At 50.2% G+C, this 22,159-nt stretch overlaps 1 protein-coding gene across 2 annotated transcripts; it reads right to left on the bottom strand.

Annotated features, from left to right (window-relative positions):
• Window positions 1-4,133: 4,133 nt before the first annotated feature.
• On the bottom strand, window positions 4,134-21,152 carry LOC119952177 (zinc finger protein 235-like). Of its 2 annotated transcripts, none has more exons than XM_038775779.1 (2): window positions 21,100-21,152; window positions 4,134-5,947 (listed from the first exon to the last, which is right to left on the bottom strand). In XM_038775779.1, the coding sequence occupies exon 2, from the start codon at window positions 5,584-5,586 to the stop codon at window positions 4,492-4,494; it is 1,095 nt and encodes a 364-aa protein (XP_038631707.1). In that variant the 5' UTR covers window positions 5,587-5,947; window positions 21,100-21,152; the 3' UTR covers window positions 4,134-4,491. The 2 variants fall into 2 exon arrangements, with proteins under 2 accessions (XP_038631707.1, XP_038631706.1); XM_038775778.1 differs by having other exon boundaries at window positions 20,962-21,138.
• Window positions 21,153-22,159: the final 1,007 nt, after the last annotated feature.

Raw genomic sequence — 22,159 nt, 5'->3', positions numbered from 1 at the left:
CAGTACAGCACAGAACAGGCCCTTCAGCCCTCGATGTTGTGCCGAGCAATGATCACCCTACTCAAACCCACGTATCCACCCTATACCCGTAACCCAACAACCCCCCCATACCTTACTTTTTAGGACACTACGGGCAATTTAGCATGGCCAATCCACCTAACCCGCACATCTTTGGACTGTGGGAGGAAACCGGAGCGCCCGGAGGAAACCCACGCACACACGGGGAGGACGTGCAGACTCCGCACAGACAGTGACCCAGCCGGGAATCGAACCTGGGACCCTGGAGCTGTGAAGCATTTATGCTAACCACCATGCTACCGTGCTGCCCTCAGTGGAGATTAGAAGAGTAAGAAGCAACTTGGATTAAAACATGTAAGATCCTGAGGAGCCTTGACAGGATGGATGTGGGGGAATCTGTAACTAGGGGTTACTGTTTAAAAATAAATTTTTGGCAGCGCTCAGAATTTGTTTTTCTCTGAGATCTGTGATTCTTCGGAACTCTCTTCCTCAAAAGCAGAGGCCTATTTTGCCCATTGGGCACTTCCTATCAGAGCTTCTCCTCTGTAAAATATTTGTTTTTAACTCTCTTGACTCTAAGGTGATGAGGCCAAACAAGACCAACCTCTGCTACCTAATGGTTTTATTAACATCAGAACAGCACATATTTACAGATACACGCAACCTTACAATTAGTATTGCAATTCGCAACTCAGAATGGGAAATTTCTCTGCATCATGAACACGGGTTTAACTCATTGACGTAAATCCTGTAGAGGTTAATAATCCCCAGGTTCCCTGCGTCACATTCTTCATGGTTCAATTCCTACAGATCCCTTAGACTGTCTCGCTGAGAATGATAAACCCCTCAGTTATTTCCTGTTCTCTCTTTCCTGTGATTACACAGACTGATGATGTCCAACAGCACTGTGTATTTTTAGTCCATTTTCTTTTCAGACGTTCTTCCAGTTCAAAATGACGGTTCCCAATTTACAATCTCTTGACCAATCAGTTTGACGGTTTCAGTCAGCTGAACTCTACCCCTCTAACAGGTTAGTTAACTAAGTGAGGTCCCAAAGATCCTTCAGGGATACATGGCCTCCTCGTTCTACCCAAAACAAATGCACATTTAAACATATGGAAATCCAATCACAATTAGCATGCTTGTTCTACAAGTTTATTGATACTTCCTTGAACTTTGCGTAGTCTCCTAGTATGCATCGTGTCTCTGATTTCGTACGTCCACAAATTTTGAAATTGTTCTTGCGATTTCATCCTCCATGTCATCGCTGTAAATAGTCATTTTCATCTGGCCCACGTGCTCTGATGTGAATCATGAGTCGATCATGCAGCAGTTTTTATGACAGTCCTCACAAACAAACCCTCAATATATTACATCTATTTCATTACTCTTGTCTGCACCTCTGTTGCTTCCGCAAATAATTCAAAAAGCTTTATACAGCTGGACTAATCATGTTTTGTTTCTCCCACTCCACCCCCCCCCCCCCCCCCCCCCCACCGGCCAGTTTCTTTTCTCTGAATAAATTCTCATCTCTTCAAAATTAGCCTCCACCACAACGCCCCACCCTTAAAAATATTATTTACGTTGGTCCTTGTCTTACTTCTCATTCACTATTTCCAACCACACTATGAGTATTGATAAACAGCAGGGACAAAGTTACAGATTATTAACTAGTGCGATTACGAGTAATATCTTTGGTCACTGATATGTTAACACTTTTGAACCATCGACCAAATAGCTCAAACCTCATTATGATCACTGACTTTTCCTTTTTATGTTATTTCACATGACACGAGGGTCATTGGGTGGGCCAGCATTTATTGCCCATTCCACAATCATGGATCACCGGCCTATCCTCAAGTTGCAGATCCAACTGTGCCCTAATGATTCGATAGCTCTCTCCTCACGATATGCAGTAAGGAGTATTGTGCTATGATCTGTTCACTTGTCAATATATTTATTGAGCGGATTTATTTGTATACTCCTTTGGAGCCAAAACGAAAAACCAGTTCAGCTAAATCAAATAAACTGAAGGACATGTTAAAAGAGCAGCCCCTTAAAAGGGTACTGTATCAAACAAAGAAAAAGCAAATTGCAAAGGAAACATCAAATCAAAATATGATTAGGGCAGCACGGTGGCCTAGTGGTTAGCACAACCGCCTCACGGCGCTGAGGTCCCAGGTTCGATCCCGGCTCTGGGTCACTGTCCGTGTGGAGTTTGCACATTCTTCCCGTGTCTGCGTGGGTTTCGCCCCCACAACCCAACAAAATGTGCAGAGTAGGTGGATTGGCCACGCTAAATTGCCCCTTAATTAGAAAAAATAATTGGGTAATCTAAATTTATAAAAAAAAAAAAAAATAAAAAAAAAAAAAAAAAAATATGATTAAAGGGGTTAATACAGCAGCCCGATCCCCATGGTGCCCATAGGGCATGGAAGGGATTGATGGTGCTGGCAGACACCAATGTGCACCCGCTCCAGAGACATTCGGCTGCAAATATAGCCGCGATTGAGGGGCGGATGGTCCGACATCCTTGATTGCCCACTGCCTGGTCATTTTTCAAGCTCTTTGGGCTCCTACAGATTGGAGGGTAGCAAATATAACCCCGCTATTCAAAAAGAGAGGTACAGAGAAACTTTAGACCAGGGAGCCTAACTTCAGTAGTAGAGAAGGTGATTATCAAGGGTTTCATATCACAGCATTTGGAACGCAGTGGTATAATCAAACAAGATCAGCATGGATTTACGAAAGGGAAATAAATCATGCTTGACAAATCTACTAGGATTCTCTGAAGATGTAACTAGTAGAGTTGACCAGGGAGAACCGGTGGGTGTAGTTTATTTACACTTTCAGAAGGCTTTCGACAAGGTCTCACATAGCAGGTTACTATGTAAAGTTAAAGTACATGGGATTGCGGGTAGTGTCGATATGGATAGAAAGCAAAAGGTTGGATTAAATCGGTCTTTTTCTGATTGGCAGGCAGTGACTAGTGGGATATCAAAGGGGTCTGTGCTGGGACTGCAACTATTCACATTATATATGATTGATTTAGACGAGGGATGATAATGTATTATCTTCAAATTTGTAGATGATATATAGTTAGATGGGAGGTTGAGCTTTGAGGAGGATGCAAAGTTGCTTCCGCGGGATTTGGACTGGCTGAGTGAGTGGGCACATGCATGGCAGATGCAGTTTAATGTGGATAAATGTGAGGTTATCCGCTTTGGGAGCAAAAATAGGAAGGTAGATTATTATCTGGTGTAAATTGAGAGAGGTGGATACTTAGCGAAGCCTTCATGTCCTCGTGCATCAGTCGCTGAAAGTAAGAACGCAGGTACAGCAGACAGTAAAGAAGGCAAATGGTATGTTGGCCTTCATCGCAAGAGGATTTGAGTATAGGGATGCTTTTTAAAAAATAAATGCAAAGTGCCCAATTCTTTCTTTTCCAACTACAGGTCAATTTAGCGTGGCCAATCCACCTATCTTTGGGTTGTGGGGGTCAGACCCACGCAGACATGGGGAGAATGTGCAAACTCCACATGGACAGTGACCCAGGGCTAGGATCGAACCCGGGTCCACGGCGCCATGATGCTGCAGTGCTATCTACTGTGCAACCGTGCCGCCTAGGAATAAGGATGTTTTACTACAATTGTATAGGGCATTGGTGAGGCCACACCTGGAGTATTGTGTGCAGTTTTGGTGTCCTTATCTGAGGAAGAATGTATTTGCTATGGAGTGTAGCGATGGTTTACCAGGCTGATTCCTGTGATGATGGGGCTTTCATATGAGGCAAGACTAAGTCAGTTAGGATTATATTCATTGGAGTTTGGAAGAGTGAGAGTGTATCTCATAGAAACGTATAAAATTCTAACAGGATTAGAAGGGTAGATTCAGAAAGAATGTTCCATATGGTGAGGGAATCCAGAACTAGGGGTCAGAGTTTGAGGTTAAGGGGTCAACATTTTCGGACTGATGAGAAATGTCTTCACCCAGAGAGTGGTGAATCTGTAGAATTTCACCACCACAGAAACTAGTTGAGGCCAAAATGTGAAATTTCAAGAAGGATCGAAATATAGCTCTTGGGGCTAAGGATATGGGTTTGGGGGGGGGGGTTTGGGGGGGAATGTGCGATCAGGATATTGAACTTGATCATCAGCCATGATCATTATGAATGGTGGAGCAGGCACGAAGGGCTGAATGGCCTCCTCCTGTTCCTATTTTCTATGTACGTTCCTATGTATGAACCTGTTGCGTGTCCCTTCAAACTGGCTTTGGTCACGTAGTCCCCTTCATTAGCTCCTCTTGTTATTCACCATCAAATATTTGAAAATGCCCTGGCAGATGTTTAAAGGGGCTACGCAAATGCCACTGGGAAGACTCCGTTGCAGGGGGCTACACAAATGCCCCTGGGGAGACTACAGTGAAGGGGGCTACGCAAATGCAGTCATAATTCACAAAGTCAATGCTGTGCAATCACTTATGAACGCGCTGGTGCGCTATCAGATGTGATGAACAAGTGAATCGCTTGTCGCAGATGGGGCAGCTGTATGGTCGCTCCCCGGTGTGGATGCGCTGGTGCGTTAGCAGGTCCCATGTGCTCTTGAAGCTCTTCCCACACTCGGTGCACTTGAAAGGCCTCTTGTCGGTGTGGACGAGCTGGTGCACGGTGAGCTGAGACGAACAAACATAGGTCTTCCCGCACACGGCACAGGCAAACGGCTTCTCCCCCGTGTGAGTGCGCTGGTGTGCCATCAAATCGCGTGTGCTCTTAAAGCTCTTCTCACACTCGCTGCAGTTAAAAGGCCTCTCATCAGTGTGGACGAGCTGGTGCACCGTGAGCTGGGACAACCAAATGTACCCCTTTCCGCAATCCGGGCAGGTGAACGGCCTCTCCCCGGAGTGGGTACGTTGGTGGGCCAATAAATCCTTTGTGCTCTTAAAGTTCTTCTCACACTCAGTGCATTTGAAAGGTCTCTTGTCTGAGTGAACAATGCGGTGCGCAGTGAGGTGGGACGAGCAGATGTATCCTTTTCCGCACATGGAGCAGGTGAACGGTCTCTCGCCAGTGTGGACCCGCTGGTGCGTCAGCAGGTGGGACGAGCGGGTGAACCCCTTGCCACAGGTGGGGCAGGTGAAGGGCCGTTCCTCCGTGTGGATGGCCTGGTGTCGCAGAAGGCTGGAGGAGGAGGTGAATCCTTTCCCGCATACTGAGCAAACAAAGGGCCGCTCCCCGGTGTGGACCCTCTTGTGTGTGGTGAGGTGGGACGAGGAGGTGAATCGCTTCCCACACACGGCGCAGGCGAAAGGTCTCTCCCCGGTGTGAACCCGCTGGTGCTCGACGAGGGTAGGCGACTGCCTGAACCTCTTCCCGCAGTGTGGGCAACCAAATGGCCTCTCGTCCGTGTGAACCCGTTGGTGTAATCGCAGGCCGGAGGTACCAGCGAAACCCTTCCCGCACATGGCGCAGGTGAACGGCCTCTCCCCGGTGTGACTGCGCCGGTGAATCTCCAGCTGGGATGGGTATCTGTAACCCTTCCCGCAATCAGAGCATTGACAGGGTTTCTCCATGTCTCTTTTGTGTTGCTCCAGGTCGGACGATCATCTGAAGCGTCGTCCACACACAGAAGAGGTGGGCGGACTCTCTCGCTGTGAATGTTGCAATTTTCTTTCAAGCTGTGTAACTGGTTAAAGCTCTTTCCACAGTCAGCTCACTGGAACACTCCCACTCGGGTGTGTGTGTGTGTCTCGGTGCTTTTCCAGTCACACTGATGTTTGAAATGTTTTCCCACAGACATAACCGACAAACATTTCTCCTTCCATGTTCAAAGTTGATGATATTCATGTCCTGACGAATCGAGTGATTCTGTCGCGATCTTGCAGGTATGGTTGGTTCGACTTATATGGCAGCCAATTCTGCCCTTCTAATACCCTGTAAAAAGGAGTTCACAAAAGCCATCACTGTCAGTACGGGACAGAAATTCAGAACGGACATTTGTGTGTGCTGATTCTGGGCGATTTTAGTTCCATATTCTCAGGTTCCCTAGATATTGCGAATTTATGTGGACAGTTTATTAATTCTGAAGCAGGAACCTCACACTGCAGATAGGATATATGACGAGTCTCCATTCTCCTTCATTTCTAGGTGCGCCCATACCCAGATTCCATTCTACCTCCAGTTACAGACACACCTGTCCAGTCTCCATGTGACAGATGCTCCCTGCTCTAGTCGCCGTTTCTCCTCCATTAACAGGTGCTCCCTGATCCAGAACCCATTCTACCTCCATTTACAGATGCCCCCTGACCTGACGTTCATTTCTCCTTCATTTACACACGCTCCAAACGCAATTTTTCCCCCATTTATGGACGCTCCCTGTCCCAGTCCCCATTCTACCTCCATTTACAGATGCACCTTGACCTCACCTCCATTTAAGGTGCAGTTGACGTGGTTTACATGGATCTCGGTAAAGCCTTTGACAAGGTCCCACATGGGAGGCTTATAAAGAAACAAATGCACAAGGGACACAGGGTAACTTGATAAGGTGGATTCAAAATTGATTTATCTGTAGGAGACAGAGGTGAGGTTATGTCTGGCAAATCTGTTTGAGTTCTTTGAGGAAGGAACAAGGAATTTAGACAAAGGAGAACCAGTGGATGTGATTTATTTAGATTTCCAGAAGGCCTTTGACAAGGTGCCGCATAGGAAACTGTTAAATAAGTTAAGAGCCCATGGTGTTAAGGGTAAGATCCTGGCATGGATTGAGGATTGGCTGACTGGCAGAAGGCTGAGAGTGGGGATAAAGGGATCTTTTTTCAGATGGCAGCCGGTGACTAGTGGTGTGCCTCAGGGGACTGTGCTGGGACAACAACTTTTCACAATATACATTAATGATGTGGAAGAAGGAACTGAAGACACTGTTGCAGATGATACAGGGATCTGTAGGACAGGGAGTATTGAGGAAGCAAGCGGGCTGCAGAAGGACTTGCATAGGCTGGGAGAGTGGGCAAAGAAATGGCAGATGGAATACAATGTAGAAAAGTGTGAGGTTATGCACTTTGGAAGGAGAAATGGAGGCATAGACTATTTTCTAAACAGAGAAATGCTGAGGAAATCAGAAGCACAAAGGCTCATGGGAGTTCTTGTTCACGATTCTCTTAAGGTTAACGTGCAGGCTCAGTGGGCAGTTAGGAAGGCATTCATGTCGAGGGGGCTAGAATACAAGACCAGGGATGTACTTCTGAGGCTATATAAGCCTCTGGTCAGACCCGATTTAGAGTATTGTGAGCAGTTTTGGGCCACTTATCTAAGGAAGGTTGTGCTGGCCTTGGAAAGAGTCGAGAGGAGGTTCACAAGAATGATCCCTGGAATGAAGAGCTTGCCATATGAGGGAGGGTTGAGGACTCTGGGTCTGTACTCGTTGGAGTTTAGAAGGATGAGGGGGAGATCTTATTGAAACTTACAGGGTACTGCGAGGCCTGGATAGAGTGGACATAGAGAGGATGTTTCCACTAGTAGGAAAAACTAGAACCAGAGGACACAATCTCAGACGAAAGGGACGATCCTTTAAAACAGAGATGAGGAGGAATTTCTTCCGCCAGAGGGTGGTGAATCTGTGGAACTCTTTGCCGCAAAAGGCAGTGGAGGCCAAATCACTGAGTGTCTTTTGGACAGAGACAGATAGGTTCTTGATTAATGAGGGGATCAGGGGTTATGGGGAGAAGGCAGGAGAATGGGGACGAGAAAAATATCAGCCATGATTGAATGGCGGAGCACACTTGATGGGCCGAGTGGCCTAATTCTGCTCCTATGTCTTATGGTCTTATGATAGACGACTGTTTTAGTGACTGGAGGCCAGTGTCCTGTGACGTACCACAGGGATCTGTGCTGTGCCCCCTACTGTTTGTCATTTACATGAACAACATAGATGACTATGTGAGGTGTGTGTGTGTGTGGGGGGGGGGGGGGGGGGGGGGGGGTAGGATCAGTACGTTTGCGGATGACACAAAGATTGGCTGGGTGGCGAACAGTGAGGTTGAGTGTCTTGGGTTACAGAAAGAGAGAGACAGGATGGTCAAATGGACAGAAAAGTGGCAGGTGGAATTTAACTGAGAAGTGTGAGGTGATACACTTTGGAAGGAGTAATGTGACAAGGACGTATTTAACAAATGGCAGGACAGTGATAGGTTTCAAGGAACAAAGCGACGTTGGCATGTCTGTCTATAGGTCTCTGAAGGCAGAAGGACAGGTTAATAGGGTGGTGAAAAAGGCATATGGGACACCTGCCTTTATCAATCGAGGCATAGATTACAAAAGCAGGAAGGTCATTTTGGAGTTGCGTAGAACCTTGGTGAGGCCACAGCTGGAATACAGTTGCAATTCTGGTCGCCACATTATAGGAAGGATGTGATTGCACTGGAGGGGGAGCAGAGGCGATTCACCAGAATAATAATAATAAATAATAATAGCTTATTGTCACAAGTAGGCTTCAATGAAGTGACTATGAAAAGCCCCTAGTCGCCACATTCCGGCGCCTGTTTGGAGAGGCCGGAACGGGAATTGAACTTTACAAGCCAGCTGTTTAGCCCACTGTGCTGAACCAGCCCCTATGTTGCCTGGGATGGAACATGTAAGTTATGAAGAGAGGTTGGATAGGCTGCGGTTGTTTTCGCTGGAGCAGAGAAGACTGAGGGGTGACCTGAACGAGGTGTGCAAGATTGAGGGGCCTGGACAGGGTGGAGAGGGGGCAGCTGTTCCCCTTAGTTGAGGGGACACAAAATTAAGGGGAGGGACAGGACAGGATTTGAGGACAAATCTTTTTATCAGAGGGTGGTGATGGTCTGGACTGCACTGTCTGGGAGGGTGGTAGAGGCTGGTTGTCACATCCTTTAAAAAGCACCTGGATTGAACATTTGGCACAACATAACATTCAAGGCTATGCGGCAAATGTTGGCAAATGGGATTAGGTGGGCAGATCGAGTGTTTATTATGTGTCCGTGCAGATTCGATGGGCCGAAGGGCATCTTCTCAATGTATTATTCTGTGATTCTGTGATCCATGACCCAGTCTCCATTTCCCCACCATTTAAAGATGCTCATAACCCAATCTTTATTTCTCCTCCATTTAGACATTCCCTGACTCAGTCTCCATTCCCCCTACATTGAGAAACTCCCTGCCCCGACACCAATTGTTCCTCCATTTACTGACATTTCCTGGCCCAGTCTCTATTGGCAGACACTCCCTGGCCCAGTTTCCATTTACAGGCACTCCCTGAGCCAGTCTCCATTCACCCTCCATCGACAGAAATCCCTAACCCAGTCTCCATTTCCCATCCATTTACAGACACTCCCTGACCCAGTGTCCATTACTCCTCCATTTCCAGAAGCTCCCTAAATCTGCATGTCTGATCCATTTATAGATGCTCCCTGACCCAATCTGCATTTTCCTTCCATTTACCGGCCCTCCATTCCCCCTGAATTTAGAGGACAATCCCTGCCTTAATCTCCCTTTCTCCTCCAGTTACAGATGCTCCCTTGCTCAGTATCAATTTCTCATTTTACACACGCTCCCTAACCCAGTCACTATTACTTCTTGGATAGTGAGGGATATTGTGAGCCTAGTCCAAGAGAAAAAGGAAGCATTTGAAAGGGCTAGAAGGCTGGGAACAGACGACGCCCATGAGGAATATAAGGAAAGTGGGAAGGAAGTTAAGCAAGCAGTCAGGAGGGCTAAAAGGAGTCACGAAAAGTAATTGGATTAAGGAAAGCCCCAAGGCTTTTTATACATATATAAACAGCAAGAGGTTAGCCAGGGAAACGGTTGACCCACTCAAAGATGCGGGAATCTATGCATGGAGCCAGAGGAAATGGGCGAGGTACAAAATGAGTACTATACGTTAGTATTGACCAAAGAGAAGGAATTGGTGGATGATCTGTCTGGGGAAGGGTGTGCAGATCGTCTGGGTCACATTGAGATCAAAGAGGAGGAGATGATGGGCATCTTGAAAAACATTAAGGTAGATAAGAACCAGGGCCTGATGGGATCTACTCCAGAATACTGAGGGAGGCAAGGGAGGAAATTGTTGGGGCCTTGACAGAAATCTTTGTAGCCTGGGTGGCACGGTAGCACAGTGGTCAGCACTGTTGCTTTACAGCTTCAGGGTCTCAGGTTCAATTCCTGGCTTGGTTCACTGTTTGCACGGAGTCTGCATGTTCTCCCTGTATCTGCGTGGGTTTCCTCCGGGTGCTCCAGTTTCCTCCCACAGGTCCCGAAAGGCATCCTTGTTCGGTAGTTTGGACATTCTGAATTCTCCCTCTGTGTACCCGAACGTGGCGCCTAGGGGCTTTTCACAGCAACTTCATTGCATTGTTAATGTAAGCCTATTTGTGACAATAAAGATTACTTTATGGACTGGAGAATAGTAATGTTGTTCCTTACGTCAATAGTAGGGAAATTATTGGAGAGGGTTCTTCGGGACAGGATTTACTCCCATTTGGAAACAAATGGACATATCAGCGAAAGGCAGAATGGTTTTATGAAGGGGTCATTGTGTCTCACTAACTTGATCGCGTTTTCTGAGGAAATGACAAAGATAATTGAAGAAGGTAGGGCAGTAGATGTCGTCTACATGGACCTTTGACAAGGTCCCTCTGGCAGACTGGTACAGAAGGTGGAGTCACATGAGATCAGGTGAGTTGGCAAGAATGATACAGAACTAGCTAGGTCATAGAAGACAGAGGGTAGCAATAGACGGGTGCATTTTGAATGGAGAGCTGTGACTGGTGATATTTCACAGGGATCAGTGCTGGGACCTTTGCGGTTTGTAGTATATATAAATGATTTGGTGGAAAATGTAACTGGTCTGATTAGTAAGTTTGCGGACGACACAAAGGTTTGTGGAATGGCGGATAGTGATGAGGACTGCCAGAGGATGCAGCAGGATATAGATTGGTTGGAGACTTGGGCGGAGAGATGGCAGATGGGAGTTTAATGCAGTCAAATGTGAGGTAATGCATTTTGAAATGTCTAATATAAGTATCAAATATATAGTAAATGAGGAACCCTTAAGAGCATTGACAGGCAGAGAAATCTGAGTTTACAAGTCACTGAAAGTGATAACGCAGGTGAAGAAGGTAGTCAAGAAGGCATATGGCATGCTTGCCTTCATCGGCCAGGACACGGAGTATAAAAATTGCAAGTCATGATGCAGCAGTAGAGAACCTTAGTGATTCATTCAGTACAGAAAAGGTTTACCAAGATTTTGCCTGGTATGAAAGACATTAGCTATAAGGAGCGGTTGAATAAACTCAATTTGTTCTCGCTGGAATAACGGAGGTTGATGGGCAACCTGATCGAAGTCTCCAAACTTATGAGAGGCATGGACAGAGTGGATAGTCAGAAGCTTTTTCCCAGGGTGGAAGAGTCAATTATTCAGGGGCATAGGTTTAAGGTGCGAGGGGTAAAGTTTAGAGATGTGCGAGGGAAGTTTTTTTTACGCACAGAGGGTAGTGGGTGCCTGGAACTCACTGTCAGAGGTGGTGGAAGCAGGAACGATAGTGATGCTTAAGGGGCGTCTTGACAAATACATGAATAGATGGGAATAGAGGAATACGGACCCCGGAAGTGTGAAAGGTTTTAGGTTAGATGGGCAGCATGGTCAGGCTAGGCTTGAAGGGCCGAAGGCCCTGTTTCTGTGCTGTACTTTTCTTTGGGGTGGAGTTACCGGCGTTGGACTGGGGTGAGCACAGTAAGAAGTCTTACAACACCAGGTTAAAGTCCAACAGGTTTGTTTCAAACACGAGCTTTCCTCAGGTGAATGAAGGTAGGTTCCAGAAACATATATATATAAGTCAAAGATGCCAGACAATGCTTAGAATGCGAGCATTTGCCTGTAATTAAGTCTTTACAGATCCAGAGATAGGGGTAACTCCAGGTTAAAGAGTTGTGAATTTTCTCAAAGCCAGGACAGTTGGTTGGATTTCCCAAGCCCAGGCCAGATGGTGGGGGGGTGAATGTAATGTGACATGAATCCAAGGCCCCGGTTGAGGCCTCACTCATGTGTGCGGAATTTGGCTATGAGTTTCTGCTCGGCTATTTTGCCTTCTTGCGCGTCCTGAAGGCCGCCTTGGACAACGCTTTGTTTGAGGTTGTGCGGTTGTTTGAAGGCAAGTAGTGGTGTGGGGATGACCTTGACAAGATGTTCAACTTCATCGATGACGAGTTGAAGGCTGCAAAGAAGATGTCATAGTTTCTCCGCTCCGGGGAAGTACTGGACGACCAAGGGTACTCTGTCGGTTGTGTCCTGTGTTTGTGAAGGATTTAACCATTTGGTTACCAGCAGCACTTTGCGATTACTGGAACTCAGTAGAAATTTGAGTTAAAATTTGTCAGGTGCAAATAAGAATTGTTTTATTTGCCTTCTATTGATTCATTTTAAAGTCCAATCATCATATGGCTCCCAAAGAGGCAATTTGTAGACAAGTGAACTTTCAAACAATCACAGATACAATTTTACTTGCTTAGGCAAACAGCTCGACAATAACTTTTAAAGTCAAAGTCTGAAAATGAAATATGAATACAGGGAGATAGTGAATAATTCAGATCAAAGTATAGATGATTCAAAAGAGAGAAAGAAATCCAGATAATCTTCAGCTTCAAACCAACACCACCGACGAGACGTCCGGTAGCGGCAATGACCAGCTGAGCCGCACGTGTGGAGGCTCCTGAAAAAAATGGACTTCGGGGCTTTTTTAAAGGCCCCCAACGGAGCTTAAGAGGCAAATCCCGACGGGGGAAGAGGCCAGGAGTTTCCCCAGAGGTCCCATGGTGCAGACCAGGAGCGGAGCAGGGAGAGAATCGGGAGGAAAAACTTTTGAAAAAAATCGGGACCCGCAGGACAAAATGGCGGCCGGCGAAAGTTTTGAAGAACTGAAGAAGTGGGTCCAGACGACTCTGCTGAGCCTCTTCCAGGATCTGAAAGTGGAGCTGCTGGAGTCCATCAAGGTAACCAACAGGGAACTGATGGAGACCCAGACAGCCCAGGGGGCTGCGATCCGGGAGCTGCAGCAGCAAGCCGCCGAGAGGGAGGACGAGGTCGTGGCCGTGGTGGGGAAGGTGGAGGTGCACGAGGCGCTCCATAAAAGATGGCAGGAGCGGTTGGAGGAGTTGGACAACCGGTCGAGGAGGAAGAATTTACGGATCCTGGGCCTCACGGAGGGGCTGGAGGGGTCGGACCTAGCGGCCTATGTGGTGATGATGCTGAACACGCTGATGGGGGCTGGGTCCTTCCAGGGGCCCCTGGAGTTGGAGGAGGCCCACAGAATTCTGGCTAGGAGGCCCAAGCCGAACGAGCCGCCGCGGGCGGTGTTGGTAAGGTTCCACCGGTTTGTGGATCGTGAGTGTGTGTTCCGGTGGGCCAAGAAGGAGCGGAGCAGCAAATAAGAGAACACGGAGGTGCGGATCTTCCAGGACTGGAGTGCGGAGGTGGCGAGGCGGAGGGCCGGGTTTAACCGGACGAAGGCGGTGCTCCACAGACGGAAGGTGAAGTTTGGAATGCTGCAGCCGGCGCGTCTGTGGGTCACCTACCAGGATCAGCACCACTATTTTGAGTCCCCGGAGGAGGCGTGGGCCTTCGTGCAAGCCGAGAAACTGGACACAAACTGAGGGTCCCCCGGATGGGGGATGCTGTGGAATACTGAATTTATTTATACTGTATGTGTATCTGCGGGATTTAGGGTATGATGTGGGGTGGCCGTAGGGTGGGTGGGGTGATGCCGTACGGGTGTTTTCTTTATGGGTTTTCTAGCAGGAGTTGGGTGGACGGGTTTGGACTGAGGGGTAAACAGGGTGTTTGGGGAGCTGGTGGGGGGGGGACTGACAATGGGAGTGGCCCTGGAGGAGGCGGGGCCCGGCAGGGCGAAAGTGCGGGCTTTCTGCGGGGTCCCCGCGCTGGGAGAGGGAGGGGGCGGGGTTTTCTTTTCCCGCGCAGGAGCGGGGGAGGGTGGACTGGTTGATGGGCACTATGGGGGAGGGGCAGTCCCACGTTGGGAGGAGCCGAAAGTAGGGCGGGAGCCGCCGGGGTCAGCAGAAGATAGCTGGCTCACGGGAGTGCTGTAGAGGGGGGGGCGCGGCTAGGAGGGGTCCTAGCCTGGGGGGGGGGGGGGGGGGGGGGGGGGGTTACCGGGTTGCTGCTGAAACGGTCAGGAAGGAGCTGGAGGACGCAGGGAGTGCTGGGGGGGGGGGGGGGGGGGGGGGGGGGGGGAGGTGCCACCGTGGGAAACTGGCAGAGCGTGGGACGCGGGCATGGCTAATCGGCAGGGGAAGGGGGCAGGGAGCCCTCGGATCTGGCTGATAACCTGGAATGTGAGGTGGCTGAATGGGCCGGTCAAAAGGGCCTGAGTAGTTGCGCACCTGAAGGGACTGAAGGCGGATGTGGCCATGCTCCAGGAGACACACCTGAGAGTGGTGGACCAGGTCCAGCTGAGAAAGGGGTGGGTGGGCCAGGTATTCCACTCAGGGCTGGACGAGAAGAGTAAAGGGGTGGCGATCCTGGTGGGGAAGAAGGTGTCGTTTGAGGTGTTGAAGGTGGTGGCTGACAGTGGCGGGAGGTACCTGATGGTGAGTGGCAAGCTGCAGGGGGAGCGGGTAGTGTTGGTGAATGTTTATGCCCCAAATTGGGACGATGCGGGGTTCATGCGGCGTATGCTGAGCCGCATTCCGGACCTGGAGGTTGGGGGCCTGATCATGGGGGGAGACTTTAACACTGTGCTGGATCCCCCATTGGAACGATCCAAGTCCCGGAAGGGTTGGAGGTCGGCGGCGGCTAAGGTGCTGAGGGGATGGGTGGGTGGACCCTTGGAGGTTTGAGAGGCCAAGGGCCAGGGAATACTCGTTTTTCTCCCATGTACATAACGCCTACTCGAGGATTGACTTTTTTGTCCTGAGCAGGGGGCTGGTGTCGAGGGTGGAGGAAGTGGAATACTCTGCCATTGCCATTTCGGACCATGCCCCGCACTGGATGGACCTCGGGCTGGGGGAAGAGAGGGACCAACGTCCGCTCTGGCGCATGGAGGTGGGGCTGCTGGCAGAGGAGGAGGTGGCCGGGAGGGTCCGGGGGTGTATTGAGAGATACCTCGAGGCCAATGATAACGGGGAGGTTCGGTCTGGGAGGCATTGAAGGCAGTGATAAGGGGGGAATTGATCTCCATCCGAGCCCATAGGGAGAGGGGGGAGCAGAGGGAAAGGGAAAGACTGATAGGGGAGATGATGCAGGTGGATAGGAGGTATACGGAGACCCCGGAGGAGGGATTGCTGGGGGAGAGGCGTAGCCTACAGGCCAGATTTGACATACTGACGACCAGAAAGGCGGAAGCCCAGTGGAGGAAAGCACAGGGGGCGGTGTATGAACACGGGGAGAAGGCGAGCAGGATGCTGGCGCACCAGCTCCGGAAGCGAGATGCGGCCAGGGAGATTGGTGGAGTGAGGGATAGCGCTGGGAAGGTGGTGCGGAGGGGGGTAGAGGTCAATGGGGTCTTCAGGGACTTTTATGGGGAACTGTACCGGTCTGAGCCCCCGGTGGAGGACGGTGGAATGGGGCGCTTCCTGGACAGGTTGCGTTTCCCGAGGGTGGAAGAGGAGCTGGTGGAGGGACTAGGGGCACCGATCGAGTTGGAAGAGGTTGTCAAAGGGATAGGGAGCATGCAGTCGGGGAAGGTGCCGGGGCCGGACGGGTTTCCGGCGGAATTTTATAAAAAGTATTTGGAACTGTTGGGCCCCCTGTTGGTTCGGACCTTTAACGAGGCATGGGAGGGGGGGGGGGGCTTTGCCCCCAACTATGTCGCTGATTTCCTTGATCCTGAAGCGGGACAAGGACCCTCTGCAGTGTGGATCATATAGGCCGATTGCGTTGCTGAACGCCGATGCCAAGCTGCTGGCAAAGATCCTGGCCACTAGAATAGATGATTGTGTGCCGGGGTCATACACGAGGACCAGACGGGGTTTGTGAAGGGAAGGCAGCTGAACACAAATGTACGAAGACTCCTCAATGTCATTATGATGCCGGCGGTGGAAGGGGAGGCGGAGATAGTGGTGGCGTTGGACGCGGAGAAGGCCTTCGATAGGGTGGAGTGGGAGTACTTGTGGGAGGTGTTGGAGAGGTTTGGGTTTGGGGAGGGGTTTATTCGGTGGGTGAGGCTGCTCTACGAGGCCCCGATGGCAAGTGTAGCCACGAATAGGAGGAGGTCGGAGTACTTTCGGCTGCATCGGGGGACGAGACAGGGGTGCCCCCTGTCCCCCTTGCTCTTCGCGTTGGCAATTGAGCCCCTGGCCATGGCATTGAGGGAGTCAGGGAACTGGAGGGGCATGGTGCGGGGTGGGGAGGAGCATCGAGTGTCACTGTACGCGGACGACCTGCTGCTGTATGTGGCGGACCCGGTGGGGGGGGGGATGCCGGAGGTGATGAGGATCCTTGGGGAATTCGGGGGTTTCTCGGGGTATAAGCTGAACCTGGGCAAGAGCGAGGTGTTTGTGGTGCATCTGGGGGATCAAGAGGAGGGGATTGGTAGGCTCCCACTGAAGCGGGCAGGGAAGAGCTTCAGGTACCTAGGGGTCCAGGTGGCTGGGAGTTGGGGGGCCCTGCACAAGCTCAACCTCACAAGGTTGGTGGAGCAGATGGAGGAGGAGTTTAAGAGGTGGGATATGTTACCGCTGTCACTGGCGGGGAGGGTGCAGTCCGTTAAGATGACGGTGCTCCCGAGGTTTTTGTTCTTGTTCCAGTGCCTCCCCATCTTTATCCCAAAGGCCTTTTTCAGGAGGGTCAACAGCAGTATCACGGGTTTTGTGTGGGCGCATGGGACTCCAAGGGTTCGAAGAGTGTTCCTGGAACGAGGCAGGGATAGGGGGGGCTGGCGTTGCCCAACCTCTGTGGGTACTACTGAGCGGCCAACGCAGCGATGGTGCACAAGTGGGTAATGGACGAGGAGGGGGCAGCGTGGAAGAGGATGGAGGCGGCGTCTTGTGTGGGCACGAGCCTGGAAGCGCTAGTAACGGCGCCGTTGCCGCTCCCTCCAACGAGGTATACCACGAGCCCAGTGGTGGCGGCTACCCTCAAAATTTGGGGGCAATGGAGACGGCACAGGGGAGAAATGGGGGGCTCGATGGAGGCCCCGATACGGGGGAACCATCGGTTCGCCCCAGGGAGCATTGATGGCGGATTTCTGGGCTGGCACAGGGCAGGGGTTAGGAGGTTGAGGGACCTGTTTGTGGAGGGGAGGTTCGCGAGCTTGGGGGAGTTAGAGGGGACGTTTGGGTACATCCAGGTGAGGGCGTTTGCCAGGCAGTAGGTGGAGGGGTTCCCCTTGCTGCCCCCACGAGGGGTGCGGGATAGGGTGCTCTCGGGGGTGTGGGTCGGAGGAGGGAGGATCTCGGACATATACCGGGTTATGCAGGAGGTAGACGAGGCCTCGGTGGAGGAACTGAAGGGGAAGTGGGAAGAGGAGCTGGGGGAGGAGATTGAGGAGGGGACGTGGGCGGATGCCCTGGAGAGAGTGAATTCCTCCTCTTCCTGTGTGAGGCTTAGCCTCATACAGTTCAACGTGCTGCATAGGGCCCACATGACTGGGACAAGAATGAGTAGGTTTTTCGGGGGCGAGGACAGGTGTGCTAGGTGCTCGGGGAGCCCAGCGAACCACGCCCATATGTTTTGGGCGTGCCCAGCGTTGGGGGAGTTTTGGAAGGGGGTAGCAAAGACGGTGTCGAGGGTGGTGGGATCCAGGGTCGAGCCAGGCTGGGGACTCGCAATTTTTGGGGTTGCAGTGGAGCCGGGAGTGCAGGAGGCGATAGAGGCTGGGGTCCTAGCCTTTGCGTCCCTAGTAGCCCGGCGGAGGATCTTGCTCCAATGGAAGGATGCGAGGCCCCCAAGCGTGGAGGCCTGGATCTCGGATATGACGGGGTTCATTAAATTGGAGAGGGTGAAATTTGCCCTGAGGGGATCAGTCCAAGGGTTTTTCAGGCGGTGGCAGCCTTTCTGGACTTCCTGGCGGAACGGTAGGGAAACAGGCCGACAGCAGCAGCAACCCGGGGGGGGAGGGGGGGTAAGGATTGGGGGGAGGGAGAACTGTGCACAAGGGTTTGTGGACAGGTCTCTCTCCTTTGTTTGTTTTTTGTTCTTTTCTCTTTTTCTTTGTTTTTGTTTCTTCCTTTTGTTTGAAGTTGCTCTTGAAGTTGGGGGGCATTGTTTATGGGGTGTTACCGCGGTTGTACGTTAATAGAGTTAAGATGTTCATATTTTGTATTTTGTAAAAATTTCAATAAAATTATTTATAAAAAAAAAACCAACACCACCAACCAACTAACCAAAACTAAAAAATGGCGGAATGAAAACTTACAGCTATACTATTTCATATCTGTCTTAAGCCATCTACTCACACCCCAATATAATCCTAATTGGTTTGGGTTAGACTCAAACATATCTGGTTTGACAGCAAGCGTCCATCTTTAATATGTTTCGTATCTGCATACTTGTGTTTGTTAAAGAATGCGATATTGTGCTTTATCAAGGCCAGCAAAAACTGGTTTTCTGCTGGCTTAGCTATTATAACAATGGAGCCTTCATGTTATCTTGTCAGGCAATGCTGTTTGTCATGAATTCAGCCCTTGTCCTTGGAGAAATGTATCAGGCTTCTCGGTTTCTTCTAAACTATGTATTTAAAAGTTGTGTTCGAGAAAATGAATTTAGCTGTGTCATGCTTTCTTGTGAGCTGTATGTTTTAAAATGAATTGGGCTGACTATGTGTTTTGCAATGACTGCAGTTATGAGTTTTGAAATCCTTAATTTAAAATGGGTATTTAAAACTGAGGCTTAATATTTACGCTAAATAGTTATCTTTTACCTATATTAGGTGTTTTAGAAATAGTTGGCTTCTACAGTTTGTCTTCTGAGGAGGTCGGTGCGGTTTTTTGCTGTGCGCGCTGGAACTGTCAATCGATGAGTCGAGCGCCATATCCCGTTCGTACGACGGCATCTTTCAGCATCTATAGATGTCTGTTGCGCTCCTCCTCATCTGAGCAGATCCTGTGTCTACGGAGAGCTTGTCCAGGAGGGATGGCTTCCGTGGTTATCCATGGGCTTGCGGTAAAGCGATTTTGGAGGGTAGTCCATGGGGAGTCTGATGGTCCATCAGAGTCACCATGGAATACTCTCCAAAATCGGTTGTATTCTTGCACACACTCATCACCATCAAGGATGATCACCTCAGCACTTTGCTTTACCTCAAGCCCACGGATAACCTCACGATGCTCCACTTCTCCAGCTTCCACCCTAAACACATTAAAGAAGCCATCCCCGGTGGACATACCATCCGTATACACAGGATCTGCTCAGACGAGGAGGAGCGCAATAGACATCTACAGACCCTGAAAGTTGCCCTCGTACAAACAGGATATGGCGCTCGACTCACTGATCGACAGTTCCAATGCGCCACAGCAAAAAACCACACCGACCTCCTCAGAAGACAAACACGGGACACAACCGACAGCGTACCCTTGGTCGTCCTGTACTTCCCCAGAGCGGAGAAACGATAAGATCATCTTCGCAGCCTTCAACACGTCATCGATGAAGATGAACATCTTGCCAAGGTCATCCCCACACCCCTACTACTTGCCTTCAAACAACCGCGCAACCTCAAACAAACCATTGTACCCAGCCTTCAGAACAGCGACCAGGACACCACACAACCCTGCCATTGCAACCTCTGCAAGACATAGAACATAGAACAGTACAGCACAGAACAGGCCCTTCGGCCCTCGATGTTGTGCCGAGCAATGATCACCCTACTCAAACCCACGTATCCACCCTATACCCGTAACCCAACAACCCCCCCCCCCCCCCCTCCCCCCCCCCTCCCCCCCCCTCCTTAACCTTACGTTTTAGGACACTACGGGCAATTTAGCATGGCCAATCCACCTAACCCGCACATCTTTGGACTGTGGGAGGAAACCGGAGCACCCGGAGGAAACCCACGCACACACGGGGAGGACGTGCAGACTCCACACAGTGACCCAGCCGGGAATCGAACCTGGGACCCTGGAGCTGTGAAGCATTTATGCTAACCACCATGCTACCGTGCTGCCCACTAAGACATGCCAGATCATTGACATGGGTACCACCATTACACGTGAGAACACCACCCACCAGGTACGCGGTACATACTCGTGTGACTCGGCCAACGTTGTCTACCTCATACACTGCAGGAAAGGATGTCCCGAAGCATGGTACATTGGCGAGACCATGCAGACGCTGCGACAACGAATGAACGGACATCACACGACAATTGCCAGGCAGGAATGTTCCCTTCCAGTCAGGGAACACTTCAGCAGTCAAGGGCATTCAGCCTCTTATCTCCGGGTAAGCATTCTCCAAGGCAGCCTTCAGGACGCTCAACAACACAGAATCGCCGAGCAGAAACTTACAGCCATGTTCCGCACACATAAGTGCGGTCTCAACCGGGACCTGGGATTCATGTTGCATTACATTCACCTCCCCACCATCTGGACTGGGCTTGCGAAATCCTACCAACCGTCCTGGCTTGAGACAATTCACACCTCTTTAACCCCTCTCTCTGGATCTGTAAAGACTTAATCACCTGCTAATGCTCACATTCAAAGCATTGCCTGGCATCTTTGAGTTTGTTTATATATATGTTTCTGGAACCTACCTCGTCATTCACCTGAGGAAAGAGCGACGCTCTGAAAGCTAGTGATTCAAAACCAACCTGTTGGACTTTAACCTGGTGTTGTAAGACTTCTTACTGTACTTTTCCTTGTTCTCCATTTCCAGATACTCCCTGCCCCAATCTCCATTTCAAGAATCTCCCTCACCCAGTCTCCATTTTCCCTCCATTTACCACACGCGCCCTGAGCCAGTCTGCATTAACCTCCTTTTGCAGACACACCTAATCTCCGTTTCTTCTCCATTTACAAAGGCTTCCTATTTCCTCGGCACCATAATATCCCGTTCTGATGGCTGCGATCCCCACCCTGTGGTTCCGCTCTCGGTTTGGTCTCAATCCAGTTTCAACCGGATATTTTACCTCCTCCTCCACCAGCATCGTCCGATCGCGCATGCTCAGTTTACCCGGCCGGGAGGATGATTGCCGTCAGCTCCCGACCAATAGGATATCAAGGGCGTGGCCTAATGACGGAACACGGGAGTTGATGGGTCTCCAATCGGAGTGAATGAGAGGGCGTGGCTGAATGACGGAGGGGGAGTTGCTGAGTCTCCGACCCAATCGGAATGAATGAGAGGGCGTGGCTGAACGACGGAGGGGGAGTTGCTGGGTCCCCGACCAATCGGAGTGAATGAGTGGGCGGGACTGGAGGACCGGGAGGCGGAGATGCTGGCTCAGCCGACCAAATGGAGTGAATGAGCGGGCGGGACTGGAGGACCGCGCGCTTACAGCTGAGTCCTTCACCAATCCGAGTGCATGCGTGGGCGGGACGGGAGGACCGGGAGAGGGCCCAGGCGACCAATTGGAGTGAAAGACCCAGAGCGAGCGGCTCGCCCTGCCAACCAATCGGAGTGCAGGGTGGTGGAGGTGAGGTGGTGAACCCGGAACTCCGCCAGTGTCTGAAAGTCTGCATTATTTTAAAATCTGACTTGTCTGAAACTCCAGCAGCAAACTAGACCTTTCTGTTTGTGATTTCAAGCAGGTGAAATGCTGTTAAATCTCATTTAATCATCTGAAATCTGTGTCCTCTTGTTCCTGATCCTTGCACCAAATGGAACAGCTTCTCCCTCTCCGGACCCCTCATGATTTTCAACACCATAATCAAACCTCATCTCTTCCCAATTCTCTCCAATCTATCCTCGCCATTGAAGTTTCTCATCCTGTGAACTCTTTTCGTAATTCCTTCAAGTAGCCTATCAAAGCGTGATTATCCAGATCTGAACAAGGAAAAATATATAATGCGAGTCGGACTTGGCTGTTTGCTCCCTCGAGCCTGCTGTGCCATTCAATAAGATCACGGCTGGTCTGACTGTAACCTGAACTCCATTTCCCCACAAACCCCCCGATAACCTTTCACCCATTTGCTGATCAAGAACCTATCCAGCTCCGCCTTCAAAATATTAAATTGGAACTCACTTAGTCA

The sequence above is a fragment of the Scyliorhinus canicula genome, chromosome 17 (assembly GCF_902713615.1).
Source record: "Scyliorhinus canicula chromosome 17, sScyCan1.1, whole genome shotgun sequence".
Taxonomy (NCBI): Eukaryota; Metazoa; Chordata; class Chondrichthyes; order Carcharhiniformes; family Scyliorhinidae; genus Scyliorhinus; species Scyliorhinus canicula.
The sequence above is the reverse complement of the archived record's forward strand: the minus strand, read 5'-3'. Positions and strand labels throughout refer to the sequence as shown.